The sequence below is a fragment of the Chrysochloris asiatica genome, unplaced genomic scaffold (genome assembly GCF_000296735.1).
Source record: "Chrysochloris asiatica unplaced genomic scaffold, ChrAsi1.0 scaffold00099, whole genome shotgun sequence".
In the NCBI taxonomy this organism is placed as follows: Eukaryota; Metazoa; Chordata; class Mammalia; order Afrosoricida; family Chrysochloridae; genus Chrysochloris; species Chrysochloris asiatica.
Genome location: NW_006408617.1, coordinates 10439662 through 10466496, shown reverse-complemented (window position 1 = coordinate 10466496; position 26835 = coordinate 10439662). Strand labels below are relative to the sequence as shown.

Genomic DNA, 26835 nt, shown 5'->3' with positions numbered 1-26835 from the left:
CGTAGGCTCAAAACTTTATTTCATTAAAATAGTTTCCATGCGCTCTAGTGTTTTGCTGTTGTCGCTAGTGTACTGATTCATACATTGATAGTACTGCAATTTTGTTCTGGATTCCTTTTTTAGATGATGGTCTTTTTGATTTATAAACTAGGTATTTTTAACACCTTTTTATTTCCTCTCAGTAAAAGCAGTAAAAAAAGAGATAAAATCTTTGGTTTATGTTTAGGGTTTTCTTAGCGATACACAAATAACACTGACAAGTAAGAGACTTATGGAAATTTGTTCTTCAGTCATCTTTCTTATTGCTAATATTGCCACTGTCCTGTCAATTTTATAATGCTTTTCTGAAAATAGTCCCATTTGAAAAAAATAGTCCTGGTCTTGGAGTGTGCTACTGCTCTACGTGGAGTAACAGGAAAGCCATTCTGAGTTTTGCCTAAGGAGAAAAGAAACCAACAACCAATCCTGTTGCTGTTGAGTTGACCCTATAGGACAGAACAGAGCTGCCCACAGACTTTCCAAGGCTGCCATCTTTATGGAAGCAGACTGCCATAGCTTTCTCCCATGGAGTGGCTGCTGGGTTAAAACCTCAAACTGCTGACTTTTTGGTTAGCAGCCAAGCACTTAACCATTGTGCCACCAGGGCTCCTGAAGGAGAAAAGCCCAAAAGACGAAATAGTCTTTCGTCTGCTGCCTTTATGTTGCAGCAAAATAGAACATCAAGACCAAATACTAGATAGGGCGCATTCTTGAAAGCTGGACACAACAAAGTGCTGTACACAGGCGGTGATCTTTGCCAACTTTTGAAAGTCCCTGTTTTCTGCCCTGAAATACACTTAACTCCTTCTCTTCATGACATGACAAGAGATTGTGGTAATTCCAGGGGTAGTGGCATAATCTGGTTGAAATCAATAGGTCTCTTTATGTGATACCCAGCTCCCAGGGAGACAAATTCCCAACATGTGAGCAAATTCTTTCATTGTAATTCTGAGCATAAACAAACATCTTTCTTCAGAGCACTGTTGTTGCTGTGGGTTGATTCCCACACAGTGGCCTACAAAGTAAACTTAATCTCCAACTAGTTACCATATTCACTGAAGAAATCTTGGCTCCGTGCATAAGAAATGAAATCTATTCTGAAGCAATTTCATACAAAAAAATTTTTTGAAGTCCTCAATCACCATGCTCTTTAATTTGAATTGCTAATTGACCCCATGGAGTGATCACTTGAAACACTCAGTTTTCCTATTTAAACTTTACACTGGGAGAATGGACAATGAGACTGTTTAGGCTATTTCAGAAACTGGGCCCTGTACCAAAGAAAGCAAACCTATTTGGAGCTGTATGAGAAGCTTCTCTGGGTTTTACTTGCTCTGAGTGACATATTATTCTGCTGATCATAGTAGACTGGACTACAGTAGTAGAAAGGGGTTGATGCAGATGAGCCTTTCTCCTACTGTCAAAAACCCAGAGAGTAAAAGGATTGAGGAAATCCCCTTTAGTCTACAGATTTACAAAATAAAAATAATATTCTAAGACAGTACAAATGCAAATACTGTTCCCTTGTGTCAATCACAGACAGCATGCCTACATAAAAAGAATGGTTTCACAGACAGGACATATGGCAGTGCACTATCAAAATGCTTTGATAATCCTAAATTTTATTTCTGGTGTTGAGATATTATGAAAGGAACTGCATCTGCAACTTATTAATTACTTCCAGGAACAAATAGTTCACTTTGTTCAAGACTTGTGTAGTTTTGAGTAATTAATCATCCATGGTGCAAGGGCCAGTCAGGAGGTACCCGTTGGTCCCACTGGTCCCATTGGTGGTTGTTGCAGTGTGGGGGTTCTTCCCTGGAGGTTCTGAGTCCTCCTCATCTGAGCTGGACTCGACATCACTTCGTTCATCCCTGGACACCTGTGGAATACACAGAAGGTGAGAGTATCTAGCTCCTAATGCACTGTCAAATAATGGCATGCTCAGAAGCACATGCAATGATACATGAAGGTAAACAGATCTAAACGTTTAAGAAATCAAAGCAGAAGAAGATAAGAAAAGTGCCGTATAAACAAGTTCCTCTTCACTGGAGAGAAGTAATTATCGAGGGTTTCAGGCTGATTTAGGCATCATAGAGGGTTGGACCTGCTGACATCTTGAAAGTACCTTTCCATATTAAGAATGTGTTAGATAGAACAGGCCTCATACTCTTGCCTGAAAAGTGGCATACTGTACTGCAGGAAAACCATTATATGGCTTTTTATATGATTACAAATTATAAGATTACAAATGGATTCATTTACTCTCTGATGATCATAGCTTCCTTTGAAATCTTTTAAAGCCAATTAATCATACATATGAAAAGAATCACCATCTTAGAGCATTCAAAAAATGACTATTTCACTTTCTAATGCATTGCTCTATCATTGGTTTTTCTTTGCTGTCGGCTAAAATTAAGTAGAATTTGGATCTACATGTCACATAACTAATGGCAGTAGGAGGTATTTTGGGAACCCGCTGTGTGAGGTCAAGCTTAAAATATTTCCAAGAAAAATCTACCAACTGGAACATTGTGAATTGGTGTCCATCCAATTCCAGGCTTCTTTCATCTTACATCCAATCTCATTAAAATGATCAAGAAAGCCAGATAAGGAGCCATACACTGGCATAGAGACAGAAGTACTCAAAACCCCACTGTCTAGCGAGAAAGTCATTTAGGAAGAAATTAAAGAAATGTTAGTTTCTCTACTGCCTTAACAGTTTGAAATTCCCACTTTCCAAGTCAAATTATGGCAAGCATTTTAGCCCATACTTTAACATCCTTAAAGTAACTGAGCACCATTTGCTCATTTTCTAAATGGGGTGATAACAGGGCCTAGTGACCTGGTTTTATATAAATCTTCCAAATCTAGGTGTCTGAGTCTCTAAGGGATGGGCTAGGAAGGTTGACAGAGTCTTCTGAGAGACATCCAAATTAACTGGAGACTTTTCCACATCATACCCTATCAGTGCCACCATCACCCTCAACTTAAGAAGCCTGGAATCTACTCTTGCCAACATGAAAAGCTGCAGTTACTGCAGGAGAAACGCATCTGTCTCAGGTGGCCTAGGACAGGGAGAAGTAAAAACAGAAAGACTGCTCTATTCCTACCAGAGATGAAGTACATACGCAACAATGAAGTAAACCACAGTGCCTCTTGAGATGTGACTGAACTCCTATGGGCCACATCTAAGAAGGCTTAGCTCTTAAACACCAAAATAACTAAAGTATATGACACTTTAACTCAAGATAAGGAGCCCTAGTAGTGCAGTGGGTTAAGCAAAAGACCTGTGGTTTGAACCCACCAGCTGTTCCTTGGGAGAAAGATGAGGCAGTCTGCTTCTGTGGAGTTACAGCTTTGGAAACCTTATGGAGCAGTCCTACTCTGTTCTATAGGATCACTAGGAGGAGGAGAGTTGGAATTGACTCTGTGGCAGTGGTTTTGGCTGTATTTTTTTGGTGGGGATGGGGGTGGTTAACTAAAAAAAGATGGGCCAACAAAGTATTAGAGTTCAGTTCCATCTTATTTAGAAGTTCATTAGTCATAAACTAAGCTGCTAGTATGAAACTCTAGTTTCAGAGTGATTAATTTACGTTTACATGCTTAGTAAGATTATTTAAATTTGCACTGGGAAAAATCTGTATCTTGCATCGTACGTTCATAGAAAAGAACAAGTTAGAATATCTCACAATAACTTATAGGAAAACTGAGTTCATAATCCATGCCCAACATGAATCTCAGTGTCCTATATGAATATCAATGGCAGGAACAAAATGAATGATCATTTTTTTGTAACTGAAGGAATAAAGTGAAAAGGAGATAAGACGTCTGGTGGAAACAGCAATTTAATAGGGACCCAAGAAACGTAATCTACAGCATCCTTGTGTCCTCAGTGTTGACACCATATCATATTGACGGTAGCAATATGATATCATATTAATTAATTTAATTTGAATCCAAATGAAAACAAGAAAAAATTTAAATATAAATATGTGTTCATGTTAAAAGGTAAGAATCACAGAAAAATAAAGCTTAAATTTAAAACAATACATTGATTAAAACAGTTTGGATTTGTACAGGAGCAGATGCTGAGAACTGGCTTCACAGACTATGACTAAAAGTCCACCTGTGGAAGGGACCTCGCTGTGGCCCAGGGCAGCTCAGGTAAACAGATGGTGGATGCCCAGGCCTCCATTCATTGACAGGACCACAATAGCCCTCTCTCAAACGTAGTTCTGTTTCTCCTACTTTACTTTGTCCTATTTTGGGCCCTTAGCCCAAATGTTAAACACCAATGAAAGAAACTCCCCTCTTTCGCTGTTAGAGCATGCAAAAGTTAACAGAATGCAAGCTCACACAAATGAACACTAGCAAAGCTGTTTCTAGTGGGAATCTGGTGGGAATCATTCCTTAGTAAGAGCTCAGTGCCAACAGATAGAGAGAACGCTATGCATGGAGACAGAAGCAACCAGAGAGCCCCTATAACAGGTTAAGGAGCACCCAGGACAGAGATGGAGAGAGTGGGAAGAACTTACATGTAAAGGGTTCCACTTCCCAGCCTTCCAGGGTGGCAGAAGGAACAAAGAAAGTAAGAAAATATCAAGCCAGAGATCGACCTACAGAAACCACTGCTGTATACAGAGGGGCTGAGCTTGGGAAGCTTTACTTGAATCAGCCCATGAGCCCACCTTAACCAAAGAGACTTCACAATTTTTTATTGGAAAAATCATTTTCCAGTTTCAGAAAAAGGATTATTTACATGGGCATACCGTACCAAACAATCTTTCTCATAAAGGGTAGGAAAACATTGCATTTCTGTCCATATAAGTCTAAACAGAGGTCTAAGGCAGACAAGCGAGAAGACACCACATAAACAACATATCCTCATTAAATAAAACATCATAAATGCAGATAATTGGGAATCAGCAAAACAATGCTAAAGACTTTAAGAAAATGAACTGAATAGAAGAAAATGAGAATTGATTTATGTCAAGATTATATTACATTTTGAAAAAAATAATAGTTTTTATGATGTTTGAAATAATCAATTATGTTCTTACTGATTCAGAAGAACCCAAACCAAGATTGTCCCACAAGCTATTGGAAAGGGTGCATTTTATCTTACCTTGCCTTTTGAAATAGCTTTGCATGCTATTTTTATGATCACGTAAGACCAGAAGCAGCTCATGCCTTGTATTAGCAACAGCATCATGTTAAAAACCCACCAGGAAGGGAAAGGTCCAACAATCTCCCAACTTTCAAAGAATGTACTATTTAACATCCTGAGGAAGAAAAGAAAGTAATTACTGACACCACATTTCAAATTCTAGTTGCTGCAAGAAGCATCAGGTTAGTAAATATCCTCTAGGCACTCTCTCCCTCAAGGAGCTCTGGTAATGTAGGGTCGGGCTGCTAATCTCAAGGTCAGCAGTTTGAAACTACCAGCTGTTCCTCAGGAGAGAGATGAGGCTTTCTGCTCCGATAAAGGTGCTCTGGTAGCGTAGTGGTTACGAATCGGGTTGTGAACTGCAAGATCAGAAGTTCAAAACTACCAGCTGCTCCACAGGAGAAAGATGAGGCTTTCTGCTCCTGTAGAGATTTATAGCCTCGGAAACCCTAATCAGGGTCACAATGGGTCTCAACCGACTCGACGGCACTTAACAACAACAACAAAGATTTACAACAAAGATTTATAGACTCAGAAACCCTGTACAGGGTCACTATGAGTAGGAAGCGACTCCACGACACATAACCACCACTACGCTCTCCCTCAAGAAGCCTTGGAGGTCCAGTATTAATGACTTGGCTGCTAGCTGAAAGGTTGGAGTTTCAAATCCACAAGTTCCTCCTCAGGAAAAATGCGGGTGGTAGCAGATTTTAACCTTTAGAACTCTATTGGGTAGTTCTACTAGGTCCCACAGGGGCTGATTCATTGGAATCGACTGTCAATGGCAACAGGTTACCCTCTCTTTCAAGGATGGTCTGAAAGCTGGCCAATTACTTAGAAAATGCATTTCTCCCACTGGTGTGAGGTTTATTTGGTTTCTGTCAGCGTAGGTATGTTCCCTCCTTCACTGTTGTCATTTCTCCCTTTAATTTTCATTACTATTTTGGGTTGTGATCCTACCTCTAGCTATTTGCTAATAGGCCTGGTCTATGAAATTGCTTTTGGACTTTAAAGAAGTGGAAGACATTACACTGAAAAGTTAAAAAAAAAAAAGATTAAGTCCAGTTAGTTAAGTATAAATCATATATCTGTTGTTGTTGTTGTGTGCCATGGAGTTGGTTCCAACTCATAGCGACCCTGTACAGGGTTTCCGAGGCTGTAAATCTTTACAGGAGCAGAAAGCCTCATCTTTCTCCCACAGAACAGCTGGTAGTTTTGAACTGCTGACCTTGTGGTTCACAGTCTGATTCGTAACCACTACGCTACCAGAGCTCATAAATTATATACCTAGCACAGTGCAAAACACAGTGGGAGCCAGAATACACTTAAGATCGGATCCCTGTCTTCAAGCGACTTTTACTCTAATAGTGGAGCCATTTGTTGCTTTTAGCTGCCACTGAGATGCCCCCAATTTTGGTGACCCCATATGTTACAGGGTAGCACTAATTCATCGGATTTATTGACTGGAAGCAGATTGCACAAGCTCCTTAATTTCGTTAGGCTTCCCTTTGGAAAGAATTGACAATTGAAAGAATTAAAAAATATATGTCAGAATATAATGAATTTATTTAGCTTTAAGAGAGTACACTTTAGGAAGCAAAAGTAATTGACGTAATTGGTTTTTGTTATAATCTACTATAAGGACCAGAAAGGAGCAGCTATTTGGAGCAGGCCCAAGAGGGCTGGTTCCTAGAGCTTTCTCTTGGTCCTGTCTGTGTCTTCCTACAGTTCTTGGAAGGTGGCTGCCACAGAGAAGCTCACATGGTACTCAGATACCTTTAGAGTTGCTCTTACTTCCTGCTCCTCAGCTTACTGCTGGACGTGCTTTGGATATCCAAACTCATTGAAGTACATTTCTACCATCTGCCACTGTGCAGTGCTTTGCTGGCACCAATGTTACTATATAGGAGAGGTGGTGGTTGTTGTTGTTGTTAGGGGTGTTGTGTCAGTTCTGACCCATAGCAACCCTGTACAGAGTTTCCAAGGAACAACTGGTGAGCTTGAACCATTGACCTTGTGCATTTCAAACAATTTTGCAGTCTGATGCATTAACTCACAGCGCCAACCAGGACTCCATAGGAGAGGTTAGGTTAGGACAAAACTTACAGACTGAGGAGGGGTAAAACACTCTTAGATTTAAAACTCAGACCACTCATACAAGGATGGATGACAAGTATAGAAAAAACTTTAATAGAAGAGTGTGATGAGAGAGATTTGAGAGAGGTTAAAAGTATTTTGTGAATTCACAAATGGAAAACTTTGCAGATGGGATATGAAGCAAAGAAAAAGAAAAAAGGAGAATGAACAAATGACAAGAGAGCAGGTTGTTTTTTTCACCCTAATTTCAGCAATCCCTATTTATATACTAGAATGAGACTAACAGACTTTGTCTTTAACCCTGACACACTAGTTGTCTTTACATCACAATATGCAATAAACATATATAAAAATCCTGTGATAGTTAAGTCATCAAAACCGTAACTATCACAGGATTTTCACATATGTTTATTGTAAAAAATAAACACATGTAACATACGCCAGTGGTCTGGCAGTTAAGAGGTAGTAATCCCCCATGTGGGATAAGCACTGTATGGCAAGGTCAGCAGTTCAAACTTGCCAGTTGCTCCTTGGAAACCCTATATAGGGTTGCTATGAGTCAGAACCAACTTAACAACAATAAATCCCCATGATGAGATCTGACCTGAGATCTAATTATCCTATGTGTTGTAAATCCTACTTCTATGTTAATGCAGTGTATAGGATTAGGCTGTATTTTGGGTCAACCTAATTTGAGATATAAAAGGAGACAGAAGCAAGCTGAGAAAGAGGGAACTATTAGCACCAAGAAAGAAGAGGTGGGAGTGGAGAGCATCCTATGGGCCTGGGGTCCCTGCATTGGGAAGCTCCTGGATCCAAAGAGAGACTGATGCTGAGCATGGAGATCTCCAAGGAATGCTGGGCCTACAGATGCTGGAAGAAGACAGGACCTTTCTTTCTCCAGAGCTGGCACTCCAAATTAGAAATGCTAACCTCCCAAACTGTGAGCAAATACATTTCTGTTTGTTAAAACCATCCATTTGTGCTATTTCTTATAGCAGCATAAGAAAATGAAGACAAATCCTAAAATCAGTATCAGAGATTTGAATGTGACAATTCATTAAAAGAATATCATCCTAGGATACAGTAGTATTCATTCCAGGGGAGGGGAGGTTAATATTAAGAAATCCATTACTATGTCACATCTGTGGTCCAAATTGGAATAGACCTAATTATATCAACAGCATGAAAAGACATTTGGTAATGTTCAATTCCTCACTGTTGACACCTAAAAACTAGAACTCGGGGAACTTAATAAGATTTTTAATCCTCTCACATCAGCAGATACAATCCTACTTAACAAAAACACAGTTATTTCCTTAAAAATCAGAAACAAACTATGGGTAGCCAATATCATTGTTGTTATTTAAAACTATTCTGAAAGTTTTGGTCATTTAGTACGGCAGGAAAAGAGTTATAATCTCAAAGACAGAGACATCAAACATTTATTTATTTAAAATGGTAAGCAATCAAAATGTCCAAAAGCAAGGAATGGTTGAAAAATAAGTATTTGCTATTCTTGCAAAAAAAAAAAAAAAATCCAAAAGTTATTCAAAGTGTTAAATATGCCTTAAATATGCCTTAAGAGGTTCTAATGATTGAAAAATACATACCATCATGTCAACTCCATATAATAAATATATGTATGTGGTGCTGTGTGTTAATGCACCAGACTGCAAAGCCATTTGAAATGCAAGGTAGTCAGTTCAAGTTCATCAGCTGTTCCTTGGAAACCCTATACAGGGTCGCTATGGGTTGGAATTGACTCGACGGCTATTAACAACAATAACATATATATATATACATTTATACATATATGTACACACACACATATAGGCACATGGAGTCCTAGTGTGGTGCTGTGGGATAAACCACAAGGTTCTAACACACCAGCCACTCCTTGAGTTGCTATGAGTTGGAAATAAATAGACAGCACTTCACACAGGGTCTCTATAGGTTGGAACTGACTAGACAGCACTTCACAACAACAACATAAGCACACACACGTGTATATGCACAAACACACACACACACATATATATATATATGTAATATACATATGCCTATGAATAAAGCCACATAGGGGGAAAAAAAGCTTCAAAGGAATTAATTGAAATAGTTATAAACTTTGGCTGGTAGATTGGGGAATTCAAAATTTTGTTCTTTACATTCTTCTATTGTCCAAATTCATAACAAATATTTAGAAATAATCCAAGTTATTTATTAAAAGGTATCAACTATGATAATGCCTAACCTTGTTTACGATCCTAAGACTCTGTGATCTGTTTAAACACCTGTTTGCAGGCAAGGGGACAACAGATCTAAACAAGGCTCAACTCAGGTGAAAGGCCTACACAACACCTCATACCTTTGTATCTCTAACACCTCACAAAACACCTGGCAGGAACATGTTTGCTCCACACTTTTAGACTGCTTATATATTTGTTGTCCCAGTAATTAAATAAGTAATTACAAGAAAGCTCTGGAATAATTATAATGATTTTATTTCAGAACTAGCTCTGCTTCTTTACATAGTATGCATTTTGACATTCAGAGAGAAGTTAGTTTCATTTGAATAGAAAGATGTCTTGTATCAATAGCAATGAATATTGCATTGGGTGAATCATTGCAAATCTGCCGAAGTAGATGGTAAGTTCGAAGCCTTTGTCACCATCATTACTGTTCTAGGAGTGATGCTACTGCTTGGCTTAATTTGAGCAGAGTGTCAAAGCAGTTGCTGGAGGCGTGGGATGCACATTAATTTATGAAATGCTGTCAGACTTCATAGGCTTATCATGAGAAGCAGCAGCACCTCTGAGATGCTGTTGAAAAGTAATGGGATTTCTTTGAAAATTGACTTGGTTTCCTGCAGAGACACTTGGGAAAATGCAATTGGTGCACTGAATGGTTACATCTCTCAGTGAGAAACTTGGAAAGAAACATAAATATACTTGGACTGTAGTGTGGGAGAGAACTGTTATTATGCCACATGGACGCTGAAAACTAGCCCAGGAATCAGGGCCTTTGTGTAGTCACAGTATGTTTTTTGATGAGAAAATAGTTCCTCTGGGACAAACTTTTAACAAGATGATAAAACTGGCTTTTATTCTTTCTGTGGGGATGGCATGCAATGAGGCGGGTCCTGAAGAGAGGAAGAGTGAGTGGGAAGGATGAAGGGAAGGACTGTAACTGTTAAGAAAGGGTGTTAATGGCACCTTACTTCTGATTCAGAGAGAAGACATGTATTGCCTTTGTATGACATCTCAAGGTCAGGTGAGGCAGAGATCACAATCTCCAGTTGCTTATGGGACCAGGCCTAGAGCACAAACTGATGAAAGAAGACAGATTGAAAGGAGCAGGAGGACCATGATAAAATGGAAAGTGGGTGTCGAGAGAAAGCATGCTGACCAGCATCAGCCAATGATACTGTTACAGGAAGCTTGGAGCAGTGGCTTCCAGCCTTGGAGTGCAGCTCTTCCAGTCTTTACAGAGAAGTATGAGATTTGCATTTTATGTCCACCAGCATGGCTAAAAAGGAGCTCTGGTAGTGTAGTGGTTACGAATCGGGCTGCGAGCCGCAAGGTCAGCAGTTGGAAACTACCAGCTGTTCCGCGGGAGAAAGATGAGGCTTTCTGCTCCCGTAAAGATTTCCAGCCTCAGAAACCCTGTACAGGGTTGGCTATGAGTCGGAACCGACTCCACGGCACATAACAACAACAACAACAACAATAACAACATGGCTAAAACTGAAAACACTAACAGTTGATTCTGATTCATAGCAACCCAACAGGACAGGACAGTGAAAAAGGAGAAGAGCCTCAACGGAATGGAACGACCCAGTCTGCAACAATGGGCTCAAATATAGAAGCAATTGGGTTAGTAAGGTGAGTTACTGTCTTAGGCTTGGTTCTCCAGAGAAGCAAAACGAATGAAGCTTACATATGTATACACACACTACCATTAAGGACCACTGAGTCACTTCCGACCGTTAGAGACACTGTATAGGGTTTCCAAGGAGCAGCTGGTGAGCTTGAACCGCCAACCTTGCAGTTCGAACCAACTTTGCAGTCCAGCACATTAACCCACAGCGCCACAACAAGACTCCATGTACACACATTGTTATTGTTGTTGTTGTTAAGTGCTGTCGAGTTGGTCCCGACCCATAGTGATCCTGTATAGGGTTTTCGAGGAGCAGCTGGTGAGCTTGGACCGCCGACCTTGCAATTCAAATGGCTTTAGCAGTCGCGCACATTAACCACAGAGCCACACCGGGACTCTCTCTCTCTCTCTCTCTCTATATATATATATATATTAAGGAAATGGCTCTCACAGTTGTAGAGGTGGGCAAGTTCCAAGTCCAGGGGTCAGATGTCAGGCTGGAGATGCTCCCTGACTCACATAGCTGCAGGGGCTGATGAACCTAAGATGGACAAGTCAGACAGCAAGGTGCTGGCTGCAGAGGTGGATGAATTCAAGGCTGGAAGGTCACTGACTCAAGTCCAAAGAACCAGAGGTCAGATGATGAGCCAGATGCATGATCCAGATCCACATATACTGGAAGCAGGCCACACTCCTGGGGAAACTCCCTTTCAAATGATTGGCTGCTCATAGCAGATAGCATCATGGGCTAACTACATCATAACTGCCAAACCACTGAGAATCCTGGCCCAACCAAGTTGACAAAAAGCCTTAACCATCACAGCTCATTTAATGCCTCACAAGGACTCAGTTTGGCTATGCTCTAAATAACCTCGTCTCAAGTTGGGCAGTTAAGGTTGCTACACGGTTGAAAATCATGATTGCAGTTTTTTCCCATTTGACAAGAAAGCCTCACCCACAGCTTGAATTTTACCACAGCATCGTGTTGGTCAGTGAGTTCCCTGTTTTGGGAGGATAGTTTAGCATACAGTGCCTGACTATATGCTGACTAATTGACTCACAAAGTTTGCAGCAGACTTGGCAGTAATGTCTTTCTCCCTGACAGGAAACGGACATTGAATGAACATGGATGCACCATCCATCTGCCTTATAACATTCTGCTATTCTGTCCCAATAAAACATGGGGTCCATTTACTTATTTTCACTTTTAGGTCATACCCTTGCCAGACTTAGGGCTTGGACCCTTATTTCACAGGCAGTTGATAAGTGACGACTTCCTGGCTGGAATGGACATTTTTCCCAAAATTAGTCATTCTTCTCTTGTTGTGTGCCTTGGAGTAGGTTCTGACTCAGAGCAACTCTGTATATGGTTTCCGAGGAGTGACTGGTGAGTTTGAACCACCAACCTTGTGGTTTAGCAGTCTAGTGCTGATTCTACAGTGCCACACCAGGCCTCTTAGTGCCCCATTTACTGTTTGCCTGCCTGAATTTCTAACATCGTCATAGCATGGTCTGCCTTTCTATGTGCTGAACTCCCAATCTAAGTCCTTCTAGTCAAGGCTGTGTCCTTCAGGGGGTTTCAATGCTTGTTTCTAACTTTTTGCCTAGGTCTTTGTCACCTACATGTCTCCATGATGTACTTTTGCCTAATTCTACTAAACCTCTAAGGAGCTCTTGTAGCGTAGTGATTACGAGTCAGGCTGCTAATCTCAAGGTCAGTAGTTCGAAACTACCAGCAGTTCCGCAGGAGAAAGATGAGGCTTCCTGCTCCCGTAAAGATTTACAGCCTCAGAAACCCTGTATAGGGTCTTGAGTCTGAACCAAGTCCACAGAGCCTAACTACCACCACCACTTAACCTCTAGAGGGCAGTGGCAGTCCAGTTGTAGAATTATTTTCTTCTGGGTTGAATGTGGACAAATGTTCTTCCTGTTAAGCTACCACCCATCTGTCAGTAGGAAGGCTTGTATGTTACTATGATGTTAAACAGGTTTCAGTGGAGCTTCCAGACTAAGATGGACTAGGGAGAAAGGTCTGGTGATCTTTTCCTAAAAAACAGCCAGTGAAAAGCCTGTGGAAAATAACGGTCCCAAAATGTTGTGCATGGAGTCACCAAGGGGCTGACTCAACTGTGGATGAGAACAACAATTTAGCCTCTGCTTATTGAGTAATGGCAATGTGTCAAGGTAACGCAGTATGCCAAACATTTTACATGCTTTGTTTCATTTTATCCTTTCATTGGAGATCCCTTTTAGTTGTAATAATAATGAGTATCAACTATGTGCCAGAAATTAGGCTCAGGATTTACATATGTTAACGTGTGTAATCATCATACAAACAATGTGATTAGAAAAATGTATTTTCTAAATAGGTGTTATTATTATCTTTATTTCACAAATGAGAAAACGAAAGCACTGAAGTGTAAGTGATTTCTTCCCAAGGCTGCATCTAGTAAACGGGAGAGCTGGGAATTGAACTCTCCTGTCTAGTAGACTATGCCCTCAGCTCCCACCATTCCTTAATGGAATAATGGTCTTCACTCAGAAGTATTGCCCACTCAGAGCTCCCTCTTACAGCAGCTACTGTCCAGACTCTGCCAGTGGTACCCTGCCTGGTGCCCCCATGCACAGAGCCAAACTGTCTCCATATTTGACAGAGAAAGCACACAGACATGGCTGGTGCCTTAGCTTATGTGTTCATTTTTCCCTTTGGTCTTTCATGCCTTGTTCTGGGATGTTTGACCTCTTGAGTTCATAATCTGGTTTCTGATAGCCATATTGCTTCCATTCTGCTCAAATCCATTTTGATTTACATAACTGATTTTCCCACTTTCTCTCAGTCTACGCAATCCTTAAATGCCAATAGAATTATATCCATGAATGAACATCATATAGTGCTTTTCAGTATTTCTTTGTCACATATATGGCATATTTAAGAAATAAAATAGTAGATCTCTTTACAAATTCAGTTCAGAGAATTTATAGCCCTGTGCCCTTTGCTTCTCTCTTTGAACAGTTGGGACACATACATTACATCCCATCTTACTCTTCAAGGAGAGGTTAGGGAAGGCTGACTCCTGCTGGGCAGGCAGAAATAACACAGGCTGAGATTTCAGGGCCTCATTCTACCAGTTTCCTTATTGGTAGCATGGAAGACCCGGCTCTGAAATTTCCTCAAATCACAAACTCCTTCCTTGGAAGACTGCTTTTCGTTCTTGTCCAATATAGGGAGTATTCCTAGCCTGGTCCATCACAGACCACACTCTTCTGGGCTGAGGGTAGAGAATGCTGCAATAAATAACCATACTTGTCCTTTTCTCTTTTGTTAATTCCCTTGGTTATTTCAGGTGTGATTTGTAGGGGAGAGGGAAAATAAAGCTTAAATATATATCAATTCGGAACTCTGGTTGTAAGATTATTTTCTTGGATTTGAAGTTTCTAGATTTAACCAAATAACTTGGTTGAAAAACTTGGCCATTCTTAGAGTCTACTGAACTTGGGCCCAATGGATTCTCTTAGCAAGGAGATGGACATGGGATGCCAAGTTGCCTGGCAGAAAGATCCAGCTCTACTGTATCTATTTATAATTTGAACAAAGAGAGGCAGGTCTAGTTACTTGCTTGTATTTCAATTGGCTTCCATTTTGGCTTCCTCTTCAGGGTATTTTCATTTACCTCATTTGCATGTGAAAGCTGAACAATGAATAAGGAATACTGTAGAAGAATTAATGCATTTGACTTATGTGTGAAGAATATTGAAATTACTATTGTTGTTGTTAGGTGCCATTGAGTCAGTACCGACCCATAGCAACACTATGCACAACAGAACAATACACTGCCCAGTCCTGGGCCAACCTCACAACTCTTACCATGCTTGAGTCCATTGATGGGACTGCCAGCAAAACAAACATATCTATGTTGGAAGTCAAAATGCTCCTTAGAAGCAAGGATGGCAAGACTTGGTCTCATGTACTTTGGACATGTTGTCAGGAGGGAGCAGTGCCTGCAGAAGGGCATGGCAAAGTAGAAGATCAGTAAAAATAAGGAATACCTCCAAGAGGACAGACTGATACAGTGGCTGCAACAATGGGCTCAAATATGTTGTTGTTACGTGCCGTGGAGTCAGTTCCGGCTCATAGCAACCCTGTACAGAGTTTCCAAGGCTGTAAATCTTTACGGGAGCAGATAGCCTCATATTTCCTCCTGCGGAACAGTTGGTAGTTTCGAACTGTTGTCCCTGAGGTTCACAGCCCGATTCGTAACCACTACGCTACCAGAGCTCCTTTGGGCTCAAATATAGGAAAGATTATTGAAGTTAGTGCAGGATCGGGCAGTGCTTCGTTCTGTTGTACATTTAGGATTGCTATGAGTTGGAATGAGTTGGAATCAACTCAATGTCTCACCTAATAACAACAACACTATTCAGATATTTACTGGGGGCTGATGCCATTTATATTTTCTCATTAGTCATTTAAACAGCAGCTTCTGTTAGGAAAATATTCTCAAGGCAGAAGAATCTGGAGTGTGGTGAGTACATAGTTATTTGATGGTCAGTTTTGAGGTCTACATATTCCCTGGAGAGGGCAATGTGAAACATAGCCTCAGACATTATGATTATGTACAGAGATGTGTATTTGGATATTTAAAATGAGCATCCCTAGGAGGAAATAGTAAAAGAGGTCACTAGCTAGCCCACCGAATGATTTGTTTTAAGAGAGGTTGAGTAACAGGAATAATTCCTCCTAATGAGAGATGTTCAAGTAATTTGCACATTTACTAAACTGAGTCTCATTACTAACTTGTGAAGTTCACAGGGCATATACAATCCCAACTTTCTGTGTGAGGAGACCAAGACCTGGAAATAATACTTCATTATCCTTAGTCACAATGCAGTTATTTTTATTATTATTATTTTTAATCTAAATACATTTATCTCTCCTTCTCTCTCTCATCTGTCAGTTTATAGATTGTGTGTTGCTGTGATGCTAGAAATTATGCCACTGGTATTTTAAATACTAGCAGGGGCACCCAGGTTTCAGTGGAGCTCCCAGACTAAGACAGATTAGGAAGGAGAGGCAAATCACTTCTGAATGACTGGCCACTGAAAATCTTATGAACAGCAGTGGAATACTGTCAGATAAAGCACTTCAGCTGGAAGGCATTCAAAATACAACTGGGGAAGAGCTGCCTCTTCGAAGTACAGTTGACCGTGATGATGTGAATGGAGTTAAGTTTTCAGTACCTTCATTTGTCCCCACCTCAAAATGAGAAGAAACAGCTGCCAACATCCATTAATAATCAAAACATGGAGTGTACAAAGCATAAATCTAGGAAGGTTGGAAATTGTCGAATATGAAATGGAATACATAAATATAAGAACTTGTTGCATTGGCCGTTTTGAATCAGGTAATCATACAGTTTACTATGCTAGGAATGACAAACTGAAGAGGAATGGCATCACATTCACCATCAAAAAGCACACTTCAAGATTTATCTTCAAGTACAATGCTGTCTGTGATAGGATAATATCCATATGCCTACAAGCAAGACCAGTTAATTACTGCAATTATTCAAATTTACCCACCAACCAGTGGTTAAAGTCAGTGATGATGAAATTGAAGAATTCTACCAACTACTTCAGTCTGAAATTGATCAAACAAGCAATCAAGATGCACTGATAATTACTGGTGATTGTAATGTGAAAGTTGGAAAAAAAAAAAAAAAAAAGAGGAAGGATCAGTAGTTGCCAAATATGGCCTTGGTGACAGAAATGGTGTTTGAGATTGAGATGCTGCTTGTTGGGCCCAAGAGACGCTTCATGGGGTATTTTGTTGTTTCTGGTAACCCTCTTTCTACCTCCTTCCTTCTTGACTTTGTAGTTTTTACATCTATGCCTTCTTAGCTCTGAGAACCTGACCAAAATTTTACTTCTGGCTTTTTGGATTGTATTTTCATAAGGTCTCCCAAGTTCCCACCCACTGGAAGACTTTAAATAACCTATCCAGGTATTCCAGTCTTGACTCTGTGTAACTACTTCAACTCCAGGTCCATGCATATATGTTAAGAGGGAAGGTGGGGACAAAGGAGGAGAGGAAAGAGGGAAAAGAAAGGAATATTCTTTTACTTACACCTAGGTTGTACTACATTTCTCATCTAGTTAGTTCTGTGTAAGGAGATAGAATTTGGGTTGTGGAATTTATAAACATTCATTAATGAGATCCATTGTCCTGGATTCCACTGACCTTATTGCTAGTAAATGTTATCAGAACTTTTATTTTTTTCATCTCTTTCTGTTTTTGTTTAAATATTCCCAGGATTGAATCTTCAATTTTTTCTTAGAGAAATGTCCCTGAAATTTTTGGAAGTGGAACAACAAACAGAAAACATATCATAGACCTACAGTGTTTGGGAAGCTCCGTGCCATATTATCTTTATTAATCTCTGCTGGTTAGCAAGGTTAGCAAGAGGCAGACAGCCAATGTGTCTTTTAAAATAGAAGTACCTCCCTAGTGAACTGAGAATTGATAAAACCTAGTTGTAAGAAGCTGAAAATCAAGGTACCACAACTAAACAAGTCCCATCCCTCTAAAAAGGAAGAAATAGAGAAAGGGAATTAAGGAGATTTAGATAAGAAAAATCTGCTCTTAGTTTGCAAGAAAATAATGAACAAGAAAGTTTATGTATTCAATAGTATAAGGCAACGGATCAATAGAAACTATCTATAATTATGACATTCTGGTTGGAAAAAGAATGATAACATTAAATATTGGAGTAAATTCTGAAGAACTATAATGGATGTATGATGACTACTCGGAAGTGTGGGTGGGAGGTGGGCTGACTTAAAAAGAACTGCGATTTTAACAATGTGGTGCTGTAGGATGAACACTAGACTGCTAACCCACCAGCTCAAACCCACCAGCCACCCCTTGGGAACCCTAAATAGTATCGCTATGAGTCAGAACCAACTTGATGGCGTCTGACAACAACAACAAAACAACGACAACAAAATTTGAGTTAGAAAACAAATATTTTGACATCTGGTCTGTGAGTTTCCATGAGCACTGTTGTCCTAGGCTTCCCAAAGGTAGGATGAAGAATATGGGCGAAACATATAGCAGGTGATCTACAATTACCTTTTTTTTAAAAAATACTTTTGACTAACTGATAATCATGCATGAGAATTCTTTAGTTTTACGTAATACATAGAACACATTCTTTAAAATTATTCAGTATCTGTGTTTAATTGTAATATTCTTTTCATTGTAAAATGAGTTTCCTAATCTGCAGAATTCAGAAATTTGGTCTCTTCCCCTCCAATCAATGGGCCCGTGGTTCCTTACCTGCCTTTCTCACTGGAATCACCTGGGGGAGCTTTAAAAGTAATGATGTTGGTGACCCACCTCCACAGACTGTAATTTAAGTGTCTGGGGCATAAACTGGGCATTGGAATTTTAAAATATCCCTGTCTGATTTCAATTGCTTCTGTAGGCTTCTTTTGTCTTTTTTCCTTTTACTCTCCATTTCTCTTTTGTACTCATTAAAAAAAAAAAAAAAATCTATAAATAGCTCTGAATAACTATTTTTATTTGATATTTTTAAAACTTTTTATTATGAATTGGGTGAAGGTTTACAGAACAGACTATCAGTTTTATGTTAGACAATTCATACACATTTTGTTTTATCGCATTAATTCCAATCCCCTCAATGTAACATTACTTCTTCGACTTCCTCCCTGTGTTTCCTGTTTCCATTTCTCCTCCCTTCCTAACCCTTTAAGAACTTTATCCAGAGATAATGCTGCCCTTTTGGTCTTAAACGGTTGATTACTCTAAGGTGCTTGTACCTCACAAACATTACAGTTCTCTTTATGTTGTTGTTGCTGTTAGGTGCTGCTGAGTTGGTTCTAATTCATATCGACCCTATACAGCATTTCCGAAGCTGTAAATCCTTACTGGAGCAGAGAGCCTCATCTTTCTCCTGCTGAGCGGCTGGTGGGTTTGAACTGCTGACCCTGAGGTTAGCAGTCCAATTCTTATTCTATAGCGCCACCAGAGCTCCTCACTAGAGTTACTGTTCTCCAGATAAATCTTTCTACTGTTTGATCAGAATTAACTTTTTATTGATCCATTCTCACTCTTGGTAAAGTCATTATGATGATGGGGTTATTGATGATGGTGTGCCTGAAAGAAATTTACAAGACTACATTTGTTGTTATTAAGTGCCATCAAGTCAGTTCTGACCCATAGCGACCCTTCATAGTATTTCTGAGGAGTGGCTGGTGAGTGTGAACCGTTGATCTTGTGGTTCAAACCAACCTTGCAGTCCAGTGCATTAACCCACAGCACCACAAATGCTGCCCCCACATCACATTCATGAGGATAGTAGAACCACGAGCTTCAGAATGCTCATTTAAAAAAATTACTGAGGCAAAATATATATATATATAGCAATTTGCCATTTTAATGATTTTCAAATGTGCAAGTCCTAGACATTAATTACACTCACAATGAGGCGTTCTGCTCCCATAAAGATTTACAGCATCAGAAACCCTGTGCAGGTCACTATAAGTCGGAACTGACTCCACAGTACTTAACAACAACAACAATGCTGTACAACTATCATTACTGTTTCCAGAACTTCATCACCTCACACAGAACTCTATCCAGTTAGCAACTATGGTTGTTCATCCTGTCAAATTGGTTCCCACTCATAGCACTCCTATGTAGGGTTTCCAAGGAGCAGCTGATTGAGTTTGAACCGCTGACCTTGTGGTTCACATGGACCTTGCAGTCCAGTGCTTTATCCCAAAGTGCCACATCAGGATTTCCGGTTAACAATTGTTGGTGTTGTTAAATGCCATCAAGTCAGTTCTGACTCGTAGTGATCATGTATAGGGTTTCTGAGGATCAGCTGGTGAGCTTAAACCATGGACCTTGTGGTTCAAACTGACATTGCAGTCCAGTGCATTAACAGGCAGCACCACATTAGGACTCCTAGTTAGCAATAAATCCCCCTAGAGCCACAACTGTCCTATAAAATATCCAACTTTTAAGGTTGTCAAGTACCCCACTTACACTGCAGACTTGAGGACCTCACTCTTCTCAGTTTTTTACTTAACTTTCTTTACTTAGATAGAGCAACTCTTTGGCTTCTTCCAAATACTTGCCCTTTGGCACATATCAGTTTCATTTTAAATCTTTGTCCATTGTGTCATTGCCCCCACTTGAAACCATTAAGTTCTTTAAAAACTCAATGATTGCATGCATTTGGACCTGCTTTGGATCTGTGAAAGCATTTATGAACTCTTTATGAATATGAGATAGTGAAAATGTGGGCACCTTGATCAATTGCCATTCCAAGAAAATGGAGAGCAGACATGACTGTTTTTGCAGTAGCTCACAGTGTATTCCTGCTGGATACACTGATTTATAAGCACAGACAGAGCAAGGCTGTTCCCACGCTTCCCTTGTGAAATTTATACCTATAGGTGTTCATTTTTAGTGCATTGTGCCATGGAAATTTTCTTCCCTGTTTATTGCCAAGACTTAAGTTTTTGAAAAAGCACTAGACATACAACAGAAAAAATAAGAACACTGGAACCAAATCTATTGCTGTCAAGTCAATTTAGCCTACCGGGCCGAGTAGGACTTCCCCACAGAGTTTCTCAGGCTTTAATGCCTATGGATACAGATGGCCACATCTTTCTCCACAGAGGGGATGGTGCATTTGAACTGTCAACCCTTTGGTTGGTAGTGCAGCTCTTAACTCCTGGATTAACCCACCAGGGTTAATTATCCATTGTCATCAAGTCAATTCTGACTCATAGCAACCCCATGTGACAGAATAGAGCTGGGTTTTTTGGTCTATGCTTCTTATGGGAGCAAATCACCAGGTCTTTCTTCTGTGGGATTGAACTGCTGTCGATGGGATTGAACTGCTGACCTGTGGTTAGCAGTTGAGAGTTTAATCACTGTGCCACCAGATCTCCTTATATCACCCAATTCCTGAGTTATATTGAAATAAATTATAGAGATACAATATCATAAAGTCTATAAATGTTTCACATTCTTATATATAAAAACTGTAACTGCAATGTCATTGTTAAACCTAAACACATGAACAACAATTCATATTCATCTGTTGGTCCCACTTTAATTCTGCTGTTGAAATGATTCTCAGAGAATAGCTCCATGGTGGCACAGTGTTTAAGAACTCAGCTGCTACCCAAAAGGTCAGTAGTGCAAACCCACCAGCTGTCCTGCAGAAGAAAGATGTGGAGGTCTGCTCCCATAAAGATTAAAGCCTTGGAAAACCTATGGCTAGTTCTACACTGTCCTACAGGGTCACCGTGAGTCAGAATTAACTTGATGACAATGCTTTAAAAAACAAAACAAAACAAACAACAGCTTTCACCTAGTGCCATCAAGTCAATTCAAACTCATTGAGACCTGCGTAGGTACCTGAGGTTGTATAACTTTATGAGATCAGAAAGCCTCATCTTTCCCTTGCAGAGTGGCAGGTGGGTTTGAACTGCTGATACTGCATTTTGCAGTCCAGTGCTTATCTTATAACACTACCAGGGTTCATTTTAAACAGCCCAAGGGTCCTTTATGTAATGTACACATGCTGATTGACTATTTCAAAGCTACCTCAAGGACAAACAAAAGCAACTCGTTCCCTCAAAACTACTTAATACTGAAGTCACAGTTTTTGCAAGGGGATTGAACACAACTGTACAACGCTCCACACCCACACTTCATTTTCAATCCTGCCTGGAGTCTGTCTAATACAGACTAATAATGTCTAATAATATGAATGCCTAATAAATTCATGCCGGATTTTGTCTGTACACCTGAACAATTGCTTTAAAGCATTGCAGCCATTCATTTGATAATCTCACTCGCCCCACACAGTGAATTTCCTATGACTATTTATATTCAAGAATTTGAAATAGGCAGTACTTTTTATAAAACCAAATGCCATATTTTTCTAAAGGCTGCTGCAGAGTTTTTTCTTAACGTGTTAAAGAAAAGGGATGCTTATGAGATGAAGTGTCTTTCTGTGAGTCCAATATTGAGTTTTCCATTGCTGGTGCTCAGTCTCTCCTGGGAGGCTCTTAATTGAATCCATCTTGAAAGGTTTTCATTGTGATTTTTCTCAGACCCTCTTATGAGTTACGAATGCATTCATGGTGAGTACAGCACTAATGGAAGATGCTGTCATCCTATTACTCAGTCTGGTCTCCGTCACAATTGCTCATGCCTCTTAAGAGGCTGGAATGCTTTCAGGTCAAGAAGAGGTCACGGTAGACAGCTACAGGCAGTAATGGCTCTTCACAGGGAACAGAAAACAGTGGTGGGAAGAGGTGCAATGGCTATCAATTAGTCTGTCCCCTTAGCACAAATTCTAGACTAGTTCCGTCAAGTATAGTGTCAGACCCACACATTTACCCATCTATGATTTGAGATGAGATGGCATAATAGAATGCCCTGATGGCTTCTGGGGACAGGGCAGGATCAGGCACAGGGGACTGGGCAGCAGCAAGCCTGTCAGATGCTACCTGCCAGGCCAGAGGTGTCCTTTCACATCAATCTTCTCGACCTGAACACCCGGAAGGAGAATACAGATAGCAGGAGATAGTTCTTGTATCAAACCGACTAAATGCTACAGTTGAAATAGTCTTAATTTCCCCTGTTCTAATTTTAATGGTAAAGGAGCCCCGGTACCACAGTGGATCATGAGTTGGGCTGCTAACTGCAAAGTCAGTAGTTTGAATCTACTAGTTACTCCACAGGAGAAAGATGAGGCTTTCTGCTCCCGTAAACATTTACAGCCTCAGAAACCCTATACTGAGTTGCTATGAGTTGGAACAGACTCGGTGGCATCCAACCCCTACCACCAAACTGAATGGTTACTCTTTTTCTTGCTTTAAGCTTAATCCTTCAAAGAATCCTCCTTTGCCTCAGAATCCTCATGTAAGGGCCACCTATATCTGATAATTTCCCCATCAAGGTATATAAGCCATTATTTTAAAATGACATGAAACAAGTCATTGCATAATGCTTATAAATCTCACGGAACATTTAAATAAACTTGCAATTGATGCACACAAGAGCTTTTTTGCCAAAAACGTTTTATCACACTTGTTTACAGTGCAGGCAACAGAAGTCGAGCAAAGGTATAGTTCAGTAAGGGTAAATTAGTATCAAATTAAAAAACCTGAACAGGATTCTTAATTCCGGGTATTTATTTCCACATTATCTCATTTAAGAGACAATGTTGGAAAACTCTCAGCCTTAAGGCTGCTGAGAAATAGTTTTCCACTATCATTGGCTGACATGAGTTGAATGACACAGTCTAGACACACACATACTCATGCAATGGCATATTCTGCTTTGTCAATGTTATCTGATTTTATAGGCAGTAACTGACTTAACAACGGCTTTTTTTTTTTTAAGTAGTATTTTAAGTAACTGAAGACATAGATAAAGAGAACAATAATTAGAATTATACAGAGACACCTGTATTGTAAGGATTGGGATTAAAATTAAATTATATTTTAAAGTAAGAACTGTATCTTATCCCTTTGTTGTTGTTGTTAGTTGGTTCTGACTCATAGCAACCCTATATAGAGATTCTGAGACTTTAAATCTTCTAGGAAGCAGAAAGCCTCATTTTTCTCCTGCCAAGAGGCTGACAGACTTGGACCAATGACCTTGTGGTTCTCAGTTCAGCGCTGTCATACAGAGCCAGTGTGTTTTCCATATCTCTTTAGCTCTAACATAATACTTGGCACAAAGTGTGCACTCAGTAAATGTTTACTGCATAAAATGAATCATTGTTGAGAGAAATGAGTGTAAAGTTCTTAGCACAATGTACATAGAAGGTCATTAAATGCTAATTTTCCCTTCCTTACTTAATTGTACAATTCTGGATTACAAATTCCATGCACATGGGGGTCACATGTCTATTTCTTTCTGTCCTTAAATAACACTTATGTTGAATATACACTGTGGTGTTGTTAAGTATCCTCCAGTCAGTTCCGACTCATAGTAACCCTGTATTGGCTTCCCAGGAGCAGCTGGTAGGTTTGCACCACGAACCTTGTGGTTAATAGTCCAGTGCTTCTCCTACAGCACCACATAGTACTCCAAATATACACTGGTACTGGTGTGGTGGTATGCCTTTGAGATGGTTCTGACTCACGCCTACCCTGTATAGGGTTTCTGAGACTGTAAATCTTTATGGGAACAGAAAGTCTCATCTTTCTGCCAAGGAGCAGCTGGTGGATTCAAACTGCTGACCTTGGGATTAGAAGCCCAATGGTTAACCTACTATGTCTCCAGGGGCTCCTTGAATATACACTTGTTGTTGTTGGTGTTAAGTGCTGTGGAGTCAGTTCTGACTCATAGAGACCCTACATAGGATTTCCAAGGAGCAGCTCATGGGTTTGAACTGCCAACCTTGTGGTAAGTAGTTCAGAGTTCATCCCACAGTATACTGCACAATAAGAAAAAAAGGCTTAGAAATTTCTTAGAATTATTATGAAGGTATCTGAGTGTTCATCTGACACTACATAATTTTAATAAACACAAATGTCTGACCAGCTCACTGGCCCTGATTAAAGTTTCCAAGGTGTATTACAAAGATGATTTTAAATGTGAAATAAATATTTATTAGTTATACAAAATATTTGCAAGTTTTATAAAACAGAAATACTTCTGGCTTTTAGTTTTCAGTAGTAACACAAAAATATTTTTAAATGAACTTTATTAAATAAAAATAAGTGATTGTATTGAGGAAAATCATCAGGCAAATAATGAAAGCATATGGTTTGGGCAAAAATCAGTTTGTCAATGGTTGAAACATAGGGACTTCTAACTAGCTAAAAACATAGAAATTGTATTGAAAGTTCTTAATTTAGCTAAAGCAAACAAAGTTCACACCTTTCCCTAACTGTACAGGAAAATTTTCTCAAATATAGGTTTTTTGTAAACCTTTGTTATCTAGAAGAAACTAAATTAAGTAGTAATACAAAGAAATTACTGATCATGCTTAATTTGACAATCTGTTTATATTTTAGGCATGCGTGTTTATTTGAAGTTATAATTTTAAGTAGCCTATGGTTTCTGCTGGGGTCCTGATATGGCACTGTGGGATAAACACTGGACTGCTAACTGCAAAATTGGTAGTTCAGACCCACCAATTGTTCCTCAGAAACCCTATATAGGGTCACTATGAGTTGGAACTGACTCGATGGCACTTAACAACAACAACAACATTGCTTCTCCTAGACTGACCATTCAGAATTGGAATGATGACATTTTAAGCAGGTCAATAGTTCATGTTGTTGTTGTTAGGTGCCATTGAGGTAGTACTGACTCATAGCGACCCTATGGTGCAACAGAACGAAACACTGCCTGGTTCTGTGCCTACCTCACAATCACTGCTAAACTTGAGCCCATTGCTGCTGTCACTGTGCCAATCCATCTAGTTGGGGGTCTTCCTCTTTTTCTTTGACCCTCCTCTTTATCAAACATGATATCCTTCTCCAGGGACTGGTCCCTCCTGACAACATGTCTGAAGTATGAGAGGCGGAGTCTGGCCCTCCTGGCTTCCAACACAGATTGGTTTGTTCTTTTGGCAGTCCATGAAACTTTCAATATTCTCCTCCAGCACCATAATACAAATGCATCAATTCTTCTACGGTCTTCCTTATTCACTGTCCAACTTTCACATGCATATGAGGTTATTGAAAGGGCTATGGCTTTGATCAGGTGTACCTTCATCCTCAAACTGATAAACTTTGCTCTTCAACACTATAAAGAGGTCTTATACAGCAGATTGGCCTAATACAACACATTTAATTTCTTGACAGCTGCTTCCATGAGTGTTGATCCAAGCAAAAGGAAGTCTGTGACAACTTCAGTCTTTTCTCCATTTATATTGATATTAGTTATTGGTCCAGTGGTGAGGTTTTTTTAATCTTTTTTACATTGAGGTGCATCCCATATCGAAGGCTGTGGTCTTTGATCTTCATCAGTAAGTATTTTAAGTCCTCTTCACTTTCCGCAAACAAGGTTGTATCATTAGCATATTGCAGGTTGTTATGAGTTTTCCTCCAATTCTGATGCCACGCTTTTCTTCATACAATCCAGCTTCTAGGATTATTTATTCAACATACAGAATGACTAAGTATGTTAAAAGAATGCAACTCTGGCACACACCTTTCCTAATTTTAAACTATTCAGTGCCCCCTTTTTCTGTTTGAACAAATGCCTTTTGGTTTAGGTACAGGTTTCTAGTGAGTATGATTACGTGTTCTGGAATACTCATTCTTTGCAGTGTTGTTCATAGCTTGTCATTTTGCCTAGTCAATAAAACACAGGTAAACATCTTTCTGGTATTATCTGCTTTCAGCCAAGATCCATCTGACATCAGCAATCATATATCCCTTGTTCCACATTCTGATTTCCAGCTTGACGTATTAGAAGTTCTCTGTCAATGTATGGTTGCAGCAATTTTTGTATTATCTTTACCAAATTTTACTTGTATTGTTGTTGTCAGGTGCCATCGAGTCGGAACCGACTCATAGCGACTCCATGCACAGCAGAACGAAACAATGTTCGATCCTGGGCCAACCTCACCACCGCT

The 26835-nt window shown here is 39.8% G+C and overlaps 1 protein-coding gene across 2 annotated transcripts in view; it reads right to left on the bottom strand.

Moving 5' to 3' along the window:
• Window positions 1-1174: 1174 nt before the first annotated feature.
• The window catches only part of CERS6 (ceramide synthase 6), a 424587-nt gene continuing 398926 nt past the window's right edge, over window positions 1175-26835 (bottom strand). Inside the window, exons 9-11 of one of the 2 annotated variants that reach the window (XM_006867009.1) lie at window positions 5168-5324; window positions 4578-4601; window positions 1717-1921 (exon numbers count right to left, since the gene is read on the bottom strand). In XM_006867009.1, coding sequence (XP_006867071.1) covers window positions 1769-1921; window positions 4578-4601; window positions 5168-5324 — 334 coding nt within the window. In that variant the 3' untranslated portion in view covers window positions 1717-1768. Of the gene's footprint in view, window positions 1922-4577; window positions 4602-5167; window positions 5325-26835 lie in introns of both variants that reach the window. The other variant, XM_006867010.1, reaches the window with a different exon arrangement.